Source organism: Coturnix japonica, unplaced genomic scaffold, assembly GCF_054131305.1.
Source record: "Coturnix japonica strain WE unplaced genomic scaffold, WE-NBRP24 Scf081, whole genome shotgun sequence".
Taxonomy (NCBI): Eukaryota; Metazoa; Chordata; class Aves; order Galliformes; family Phasianidae; genus Coturnix; species Coturnix japonica.
Window position 1 is genome coordinate 27,661 of NW_028188984.1, and position 10,855 is coordinate 38,515.

At 56.1% G+C, this 10,855-nt stretch overlaps 1 protein-coding gene across 1 annotated transcript; it reads left to right on the forward strand.

Annotated features, from left to right (window-relative positions):
* The first annotated feature begins 1,831 nt into the window (after positions 1 to 1,831).
* On the forward strand, positions 1,832 to 10,736 carry LOC107325899 (PDZ domain-containing protein GIPC1-like). Its single transcript, XM_085534337.1, has 6 exons — positions 1,832 to 2,334; positions 4,939 to 5,124; positions 6,459 to 6,639; positions 8,795 to 8,904; positions 9,011 to 9,092; positions 9,500 to 10,736. The coding sequence occupies exons 1-6, from the start codon at positions 2,026 to 2,028 to the stop codon at positions 9,649 to 9,651; spliced, it is 1,020 nt and encodes a 339-aa protein (XP_085390463.1). The 5' UTR covers positions 1,832 to 2,025; the 3' UTR covers positions 9,652 to 10,736.
* The last annotated feature ends 119 nt before the right edge of the window (positions 10,737 to 10,855 follow it).

Genomic DNA, 10,855 nt, shown 5'->3' on the forward strand with positions numbered 1-10,855 from the left:
CTTATCCCCTCCCTTCCCCCTTATCACCCCCCTTATCCCCTCATCCCCTTATCCCCTCCCTTCCCCCCTTATCAATCACCTCCCTCCCCCTCCTATCCCCTTCCTCCCCCCTCATCCTCTCCCTTATCCCCCTTATCAATCCACTCCCTTATCCCCTCCCTTCCCCCTTATCACCCCCCTTATCCCCTCCCTTCCCCCCTTATCACCCCCATTATCAATCCCCTCCCTTATCACCTCCCTTCCCCCCTTATCCCCTCCCTTCCCCCCTTATCACCCCCATTATCCCCTCCCTTATCCCCTTATCCCCTCCCTCCCTTCCCCCCTTGTCATCCCCCCCCTTCCAATTTGCCCCCATTTTCTCTTTCAGTGGTTACCCCCCATTACACAATGGGAAGCTCAGCAGCACAGCGAGGTCCTGGGCTCCTCCATGACTCCCTCAATCCATCCTTGGGTGCCCCAGGTTCCAATCCAAAGGGTGACGGGGTGACGCAGCCCAACCATTGGGGTAGGGCTGTTAATCCAGAGCTGCTGGATTTAATGAATTGAAATTGATTAAATCCTGGATTTAATGGATTGAAATTGATTAAATCCTGGATTTAATGGATTTAAATGGATTCAATCCTGGATTTAATGGATTGAAATTGATTAAATCCTGGATTTAATGGATTGAAATGGATTCAATCCTGGATTTAATGGATTGAAATGGATTCAATCCTGGATTTAATGGATTCAATCCTGGATTTAATGGATTGAAATTGATTCAATCCTGGATTTAATGGATTTAATGGATTCAATCCTGGATTTAATGGATTTAAATGGATTCAATCCTGGATTTAATTGATTGAAATGGGTTCAATCCTGGATTTAATGGATTTAAATGGATTCAATCCTGGATTTAATTGATTGAAATGGGTTCAATCCTGGATTTAATGGATTTAAATGGATTCAATCCCGGATTTAATCGATTGAAATGGATTCCATCCTGGATTTAATGGATTGAAATGGATTCAATCCTGGATTTAATGGATTCAATCCTGGATTTAATGGATTTAAATGATTCAATCATGGATTTAATGGATTCAATCCTGGATTTAATGGATTTAAATGGATTCAATCCTGGATTTAATTGATTGAAATGGGTTCAATCCTGGATTTAATGGATTTAAATGGATTCAATCCTGGATTTAATTGATTGAAATGGGTTCAATCCTGGATTTAATGGATTTAAATGGATTCAATCCCGGATTTAATCGATTGAAATGGATTCCATCCTGGATTTAATGGATTGAAATGGATTCAATCCTGGATTTAATGGATTCAATCCTGGATTTAATGGATTCAAATGGATTCAATCATAAAGCAGCCCCTAATGTGGGGGTACCCATAGGCTCCCAATGGAGGATGGGGGTCCTGGTTCGGTTACGGGGTCTGGCTTTTAGGAAAGTCGGTTCTGGTTTATTAAGGGGTTTAATAACGGCCCCATTGACCCTTAAAGGCCCCGCTCCCCTTTTCCTCCTCCCTCGGCTCTTGGTACCCAACCCGGAAGTGCCCGCTGTGCCATAGAGGGCGGAAACGCTCCAGGAAGGACGAACTGCCCTCACTTCCGCCCTCACTTCCGCCCTCACTTCCGCCCTCACTTCCGCCCTCACTTCCGCCCCCACTTCCTCCCTTACTTCCGCCCCCACTTCCTCACTTCCGCCCTCACTTCCGCCCCAACTTCCGCCCTCACTTCCGCCCTCTCACCCAATCACATCAGCAGACTCCCACCCTTCCTCCCTCCGTCTCGCCTCCTCCCATTGGCTCCCAGTTCAGGGGCGGCGCCGCTGATTGGGCGGTGGCGTAGTCTCGCCCAACCCCTTCCGCCGTTCCATCCATCCCCCCCGCCTCGAGTTCGCCGCTCGGTACCGAGACAACAAGGGGGGGGGGGGGGACCTAAAAAACCCCGGAACGACCCGAAACCGGAGGGGGGGGAGGAAAAAGGGTGGGGGGAACCGAGGGGGTGCGGGGCAACTTCCGGCCTCCCCGATGCCGCTGGGCCTGGGCAGGAGGAAAAAGGCCGCGCCGCTGGTGGAGAACGAGGAACCGGCCGGGGATCGCGGCGGAACAACGGGAGGAACCGGAGGAACCGGGGGGGAACATGGAGGAGGGGGAGGAACCCACCAGGTTGGGCCGAGCCCCCCTGGGCTGCCCCCCCCGCCCGCTGCGTTAAGGCCCCGGTTGGTGTTTCACACTCAATTGGCTCATGGGAGCCCGACGGGACGGATCGAAGGGTTCAGTAACGTCAGGGAGTTGTACGGGAAGATCGCGGAGGCGTTTAGGATCCCGGCGGGGGAGGTGAGAGAGGGGGGGGTATGGGGGGGTATAGGGGGATATAGGGGGGTATGGGGGGTAATAGGGGGGGTATGGGGGGATATAGGGGGTTATGGGGGGATATAGGGGGTTATGGGGGGATATAGGGGGCTATGGGGGGATATAGCGGGTTATGGGGGGGTATGGGGGGATATAGGGGGTTATGGGGGAATATAGGGGGGTATGGAGGGATATAGGGGGTTATGGGGGGATATAGGGGGTTATGGGGGGATATAGGGGGATATGGGGGGTTATAGGGGGATATAGGGGGTTATGGGGGGATATAGGGGGTTATGGGGGGGGTAGAGGGGGATAGAGGGGGACATAGGGGGGTATAGGGGGTTATAGGGGGGTATGGGAGGTTATAAGGGGGTTATGGGGGGATATAGGGGGATATGGGGGGTTATAGGGGGTTATAGGGGGGTATGGGGGGTTATGGGAGGTTATAAGGGGGTTATGGGGGGATATAGGGGGTTATGGGGGGATATAAGGGGTTATAGGGGGGTATAGGGGGGTTCGGGGGGATATAGGGGGTTATAGGGGGTTATGGGGCTGGGGGGGGGATATAGGGGGTTATATATGTGTATATGGGAAGGCTAGGGGGTTATTGGGAGATATGGGGGGGGGGCTGAGATATGGGGCTAAGGGTGAGAGATATAGGGGGATATGGGGGGTTGTGGGGGGATATGGGGGGGTATGGGGGGATATAGCGGGGTATGGGGGGATATAGCGGGGTATGGGGGGTAATAGGGGGTTATGGGGGGATATAGGGGGGTATAGGGGGATATAGGGGGGTATGGGGGGATATAGGGGGATATGGGGGGTTATAGGGGGATATAGGGGGTTATTGGGGGTTATAGGGGGTTATGGGGAGGTATGGGGGGAAAGGGGGGGATATAGGGGGGTATGGAGGGTTATGGGGCTGGGGGGGGATATAGGGGGATATGGGGGTGTATGGGGGAATATAGGGGGTTATGGGGGGGTATAGGGGGGTATGGGGGGATATAGGGGGTTATAGGGGGATATGGGGGGATATAGGGGGTTATAGGGGCATATAGGGGGTTATTTATGTGTATATGGGAAGGCTGGGGGGAATATAGGGGGTTATAGGGGGGTATAGGGGACTTATAGGGGGATACGGGGGGTATGGGGCTGGGGGAGGGGATATAGGGGGTTATATACGTATATATAGGAAGGCTGGGGGGTTATTTGGAGATATGGGGTTGGGGGGGACTGAATATGGGGCTGGGGGGGGAAGATATAGGGGGTTATGGGGGGTGGTGGGGGTTATTTGGAGATATGGGGTGCGGGGGAGGTGGGGGCTGAGAGATAGGGGTGGGGGGGTTAATATGGAGGGTTATGGAGGTGCTGGGGGGTTATTTGGAGATATGGGGGGTGTGAGGTGGGGGGATATGGGGGGTTATGGAGGTGCTGAGGGGGAATATATGGGATTATATATATATATATATATATGGGAGGGCTGGGGGGTTATTGGGAGATATGGGGGGGGAGCTGAGATATTGGGCTGGGGGGAGATATAGGGGGTTATGTGGGGTTATTTGGAGATATGGGGGGTGTGGGGTGGGGGGATATGGGGGGTTATAGGGAGTTATTTGGAGATATGGGGCTGGGGGGGAGATATTGGGGGTTATGGAGGTGCTGGGGGGGAATATAGGGGGTTATATATGTATATATGGGATTGCTGGGGGGTTATTTGGAGATATGGGGCTGGGGGGGGCTGAGATGTGGGACTGGGGGGGAATATAGGGGGTTATAGGGGGCTATATATATATACAGGGGTGCTGGGGGGTTATTTGGAGATATAGGGCTGGGGGGGGCTGAGATGTGGGACTGGGGGGGAATATAGGGGGTTATAGGGGGCTATATATATATACAGGGGTGCTGGGGGGTTATTTGGAGATATGGGGCGGGGGGGGGTTATTTGGGTGCTGGGGTGTGTGGGGGTGGGAGATACTGGGGTTGTGGATAGGATGGGGAGGTGGGGGCTGAGATATGGGGGGGGGAGGGGAGGGTTATAGGGGGTTATTTGGGTGCTGGGGTGTGTGGGGTGGGGGAATATAGAGGGTTATAGGGGGTGCTGGGGGGTTATTTGTGTGCTGGGGGGTTGGAGATGAGGATAAAGGGGGATATTGGGGTTGTGGGTAGGATGGGGATGTGGGGGCTGAGATATGGGGCTGGGGGGGGGGAATATGGAGGGTTATGGAGGTGCTGGGGGGTTATTTGGAGATATGGAGCTGGGGGGGGGGATATGGAGGGTTATGGGGGGTTATTTGGGTGCTGGGGGGTTGGAGATGGGGAAAAAGGGGGATATTGGGGTTGTGGATGGGCAGTTATGGGGGGGGGGGAGCAGGGGGGGATGTTGGGGTCCTTGGGGGGGTGGGAGTCATTGGGGGAGGGGTGGGAGCAGGAACCTTATGGGGGCATTGGAGAGGTGAGAGGTGGGGGGGGTAATTACAGGCATCCTAGGGGAAGAATGTGGGGCACATCAATGGGGTGGGGCACATCAATGGGGTGAGCCCACCCAGGGGCATACCCATAGTATAACAGACCCCCCCCCCGCCCCTCCAGGTGATGTTCTGCACCCTGAACACACACAAGGTGGACATGGAGAAGCTGCTGGGGGGGCAGATCGGGCTGGAGGATTTTATCTTCGCTCACACCAAAGGGCAGAGGAAGGAGGTGGAGGTTCTCAAATCCGAGGAGGCTTTAGGGCTGACCATCACCGACAACGGGGCTGGATACGCCTTCATCAAGGTGGGGGGGGGGAGGATTGTGGGGAGGGGGATGGGAACATCTCAGTGTAATGAGGGGGGGGGGGACGTGGGGACGTTATTGAGGGTCGTGGGGGGACGTAGGGATGACTCTGATTGTTATGAGTGGGGTATGGGGGTGTCTTAAAGTGTTATGGGGGGGGAGGGTGGATGTGGGGGGGTCCCAGAGGGATACAGGGATATATTGGGGGTGGGGGGGGGACATGGGGGGTCCCAGAGGGACACAGGGATATATTGACAACTATGGGGGGATGTAGGGATAACCCTGATTGTTATGAGTGGGGTAAGGGGGTGTCCTAAAGTGTTATGGGGGGGGAGGGTGGACGTGGGGGGGTCCCAGAGGGACACAGGGATATATTGGGGGTGGGGGGGGATATGGGGGGGTCAAAGAGGGACATGGTGATATCTTGAGAGTCATGGGGGGATATAGGAATGACTCTGATTGTTGTGAATGGGGTATGGGGGTGTCCTAAAGTGTTATGGGGGGGGGAGGGTGGATGTGGGGGGGTCCCAGAGGGATACAGGGATATCTTGGGGGTGGGGGGGGGACATGGGGGGTCCCAGAGGGACACAGTGATATCTTGGGGGGGTAGAGGGGAGACATGGGGGTGTCTTAAAGTGTTATGAGGGGGGAGGGTGGACGTGGGGGGGTCCCAGAGGGACACAGGGATATTTTGGGGGGGTGGGAGGGGACATGGGGGTGTCAAAGAGGGACACAGTGATATATTGACAGTTATGGGGGGATGTAGTGATAACCCTGATTGTTATGAGTGGGGTATGGGGGTGTCCTAAAGTGTTATGGGGGGGAGGGTGGACGTGGGGGGGTCCCAGAGGGATACAGGGATATTTTGGGGGGGGGTGGGAGGGGACATGGGGATGTCAAAGTGGGACACGGTGATATCTTGAGAGTCATGGGGGGATGTAGGAATGACTCTGATTGTTGTGAATGGGGTATGGGGGTGTCCTAAAGTGTTATGGGGGGGGAGGGTGGACGTTGGGGGGTCCCAGAAGGACACAGGGATATATTGGGGTTGCCTCCAGTCGCTGTGTGTTTATGTTGTAGGGGAACGTGGGGCTGTCCCAAAGCATTGTAGGGGGATATAGGATTATCAAGGGGGGGCAGGGGGATATCCCTGAGCACTGGGGGGGTGGAGGGGCACAGGGATGTCCCTGGCTATGTTCAATCCCTGAGGTCACAGGGGGACACCCCCAAGTGGCATTGGGGGGGTTACCTGGGGCCAAGCGGCCTCTATCTGTGCCCCCAATCCCCCCTGGAATGTTATTAATCACCATTAACGAGCTCCATCCCCGTGGCAGCGGATCAAGGAGGGCAGCGTGATCGACCGCGTGCCGCTGATCGGGGTCGGGGATATGATCGAGGCCATCAATGGGCGCAGCCTGGTGGGAGCGCGGCACTACGACGTGGCCAGGGCTCTGAAGGAGCTGCCACGGGGGAGAACGTTCGCCCTACAGCTCACCGAGCCCAGAAAGGCCTTCGGTGGGGCAGAAAGGGGGCAGGGGTTGGGGTGGGGTTGGGATTGAAATTGGGATTGAGATTGGGGTGGGATTGGGATTGAGATTGGGACTTGGGATGAGGATTTGGGATTGGGGGAACTGAGATGGGGATTGAGGTGGGATTGGGATTGGATTGGGATTGAGATGAGGATAGGGCGTGGAGATGGGATTGGGAGAACTGAGATGGGGATTGGGGTTGGATTGTGGTGGGATTGGGATTGAGATTGGATGAGATTGGGATTGAGTTTGGGATGAGAATAGGGCGTGGAGATGGGATTAGGGGAACTGAGATTGGAATTGGGGTTGGATTGGGGTGGAGTTGGGGTTAAGATTGGATTGAAATTGGAACGAGGATGGAACGTGGAGATGGGATTGGGATTGGATTGGGGTGGGATTGGGATTGAGATTGGGATGAGGATGGGGCATGGATTTGGGATTGGGGGAACTGAGATGGGGATTGGGGTTGGATTGGGGTGGGACTGGGATGAGGATGGAGCGTGGGGCTGGGATTGGGATTGGGGGAACTGAGATTGGGATTGGGGTGGAGTTGGGGCGGGATTGGGGTGGAGTTGGGATTGAGATTGGGTTGAAATTGGGATGAGGGTGGAGCATGGAGAAGGGATTGGGGGAACTGAGATTGAAATTGGGGTTGGATTGGGATGGGATTGGGGTTGAGATTGGATTGAAATTGGGATGAGGATGGAACGTGGAGCTAGGATTGGGGGAACTGAGGTGAGGATTGGGGTTGGATTGGGGTGGAGTTGGGATTGAGATTGGATTGAAATTGGGATGAGGATGGGGCATGGAGCTGGGATTGGGATTGGATTGGGGTGGGATTGGGATTGAGATTGGGATGAGGATGGGGCATGGAGCTGGGATTGGGGGAACTGAGAAGGGGATTGGGGTGGGTCTGGGATGAGGATGGAGCGTGGGGCTGGGATTGGGATTGGGGGAACTGAGATGGGGATTGGGGTGGAGCTGGGGCGGGATTGGGGTGGAGTTGGGATTGAGATTGGGTTGAAATTGGGATGAGGGTGGAGCATGGAGAAGGGATTGGGGGAACTGAGATTGAAATTGGGGTTGGATTGGGGTGGAGTTAGGGTTAAGATTGGATTGAAATTGGGATGAGGATGGGGCATGGAGCTGGGATTGGGGGAACTGAGATGAGGATTGGGGTTGGATTGGGGTGGAGCTGGGATTGAGATTGGATTGAAATTGGGATGAGGATGGGGTGTGGAGCTGGGATTGGGATTGGATTGGGGTGGGATTGGGATTGAGATTGGGATGAGGATGGAGCGTGGAGCTGGGATTGGGATTGGGAGAACTGAGATGGGGATTGGGGTGGGATTGGGATTGAGTTTGGGATGAGGATGGAGTGTGGAGCTGGGATTGGGGGAACTGAGATTGGGATTGGGGTTGGATTGGGGTTAAGATTGGATTGAAATTGGGATGAGGATGGGGCGTGGAGCTGGGACTGGGTTTAGGATGGGATTGAGGTGGAGACTGGGACTGGATTGGAGTTGGGTAGGACCGGAGTTGAAATTGGGATTGGGGTGAGAATGGGCCTTGGGGTTAGGAATGGGATTGGGGTTGGGATGGGGTTGAGAGAGAGATTGGGATGAAGTTGAGATGGGGACTGGGATTGGATTGGAGTTGGAATTGGGGTTGAAACTGGGATGAAGATGGGCCATGGGATTGGGATGGGGATTGGGATTAGGACATATAGGGTTGGATAGAGACTGGGATGGGGATTGGGGTGAGGGGTTGAGATTCAGGTGAAATTGGGATTGGGATGGGAACTGGAGTTGGGATGTGGGGTTGGGAATGGGGTTGAATTGAGGTTGGGTTGGAGCTGGGGCTGGGATGGGGATTGGGTTGGGATGGGGATCGGGTTGGGATGTGGGGTTGGGAATGGGATTGAATTGAGGTTGGATGGAGGCTGGGGTTGGGATGGGGATTAGGGGTTGGGACTGGAGCGGGGATGGGGATAGAGCCTGGGATTGGGGTAAGGATTGGGGTCAGGGTTGGGACAAAGTTGAGCTGGGGGTAAGGCCTGTGATTGAGGGCAGGTCCTGTAGCTCAGGCTGGGTGTGTGGGGGGGGACCCCAGGCTTTATTCCCTCTTCCCCCCCATTGCAGACATGATCAGCCAGCGCACAGCGGGGGGTCGCAGCGGGGGCACAGCACTGGGCAGCGGTCGGGGCACCCTGAGGCTGCGGGCCCATGGACCCGCCACAGTGGAGGAGCAGGTGGGTGTTATATGGGGGGGGGAGGGCAGGGAAAGGGAGACCTATGGACATTGGGGAGGGTGGGGGGGGGGCCCATAATATCACCCTGTTGTCTCACCCCCATCAGCCCAGCGCCTTTGAGGAGCGCGCCATTGCCAAGGTGGATGATCTGCTGGAGAGTTACATGGGCATCCGCGACACCGAGCTGGGTGAGGGGGGGGCACTCAACAGGAGGGGGTGGGGGGCTCTATGTGACCACCCAGAGGGACATGGGGGGGTTTGGGGGCAGCGGTGAGGCCCCAGTGTGGGGTGAAGCAATAGGGTGGTACCTGGGGGAGGGTTGGGGGTCCCATGGGGGTCCCAGCTGGGAAGGAGCTGGGGGGGTCCCTCACCATCCCTGTCTCCTGCAGTCACCTTTATGGTGGAACAGGGGGGCACTGGCTGCGTGTCCCCATGTCCCCACCATGATGGATGGACGTGGCCATCCCCTTCCTGTCCCCATGTCCACCATGGAGGGTCCCTGACTGTCCCAGTGACCCTACAGCTGCAATGGAGCCCATGGGTGCCCCCCCCCTGTACCCTCTGTTGCCCCCTGACCATCCCGCTGTCCCCACAGCTGCCACCATGGTGGAGCTGGGCCGCGATGCCCGCGACCCCGACGCGCTGGCGCAGGCTCTGGACTCACAGCTCGGAGACTTCGCCTTCCCAGATGAGTTTGTCTTCGACGTCTGGGGAGCCATTGGGGACGCCAAGGCAGGGCGCTGCTAAAGGGGGGGGCACCCCGAAACAACAGGGGACACTCAGAGCACCTGGACCCCCCCACCACCACCACCAGTGGACCCCCACAATGCTGGAAGAACAGAAGAACCCCCCCCCCGTCCCCCTCCCCAAATTCTGGGTGCCCCCTTACAACACTACCCACCCGCCACCTCATTAACACCAGGGGACCCCATCAGACCACTGGAGCTGCCCCCATTTCCTGGGACCCTCCCAAATATCCTTAGGACCAACACTCCATGCTGGGACCCCCCCCCCCCCCCCAATAACGCTCCTCCAAAGGGCTTGAGGACCCCCCCCCCCCCCCTTAAAGAATAGGTTTGGGTCTCAATAGAAACCCCCTACCTCCCCAATAGTCTGGGACCATCACAGTAGACATTGGGACCATCTCAGTATAAATCGTGATTCCCCCCCCCCACACACACACAGTAATTTGGGATCTCCCATGGGATTTGGGTGCCTCCCCATTCTCCACATGAGCCTGACACCCCATTTAAATCATCCTGGGACCCCCCCTCACCACTCAGACCAACCCATCACCACTAACCTCTCTCTGCCTCTTCCCCCCCACCATTATTTGAGTGTGGGACCATTCCTGAGCACTGTCCCTCTCTCCTGACACTTCAGGGTGAGGAATGAGGGTCCTCCCTTAGCTCCCCTGCCCACCCCATAGAATTGATTATGGTGGTGGGGGGGGGGTTGAGGGTCAGACCGGAGCCACCCTGTGCTTCCCCACCTCCAACCCCATTTAACACCAAATCCTGGTGCCAATCTGAGCCTGTCACACACTGTCACCCCCCCCACACACACAACGCGCTGTTATAACCCTGACCCCCCCCTCCCCCAATTGCACTGACTACCTCGGGTTGGGGGGGGCAGCAATTTTGCCCCCTGGGGGGGGGGGGGTCTCTGTCTCTGGACTGTCCACTGTATTTTGGGGGGTGAGGGGGGGGTTTCTGAAGCTTTTGGAGGGGGTTGGGGTGGGGGAGGGGGTTGTGGCCCCACTCCTCCCTGGGGGCATATTTTTGTATTGTATATGGAAAGTGACTTTAACATTAAATAGGGAGAAATTGGGATTGGTTGGTGTATGAGGTGGGGGGGGGACAATGACATTTTGGGGGGTGTCCCCAACAGACCCAAACCCTTCCAGATTCCTCCCAGTAACCCCCCACCCCCACAAAACTCTGCCTCATTT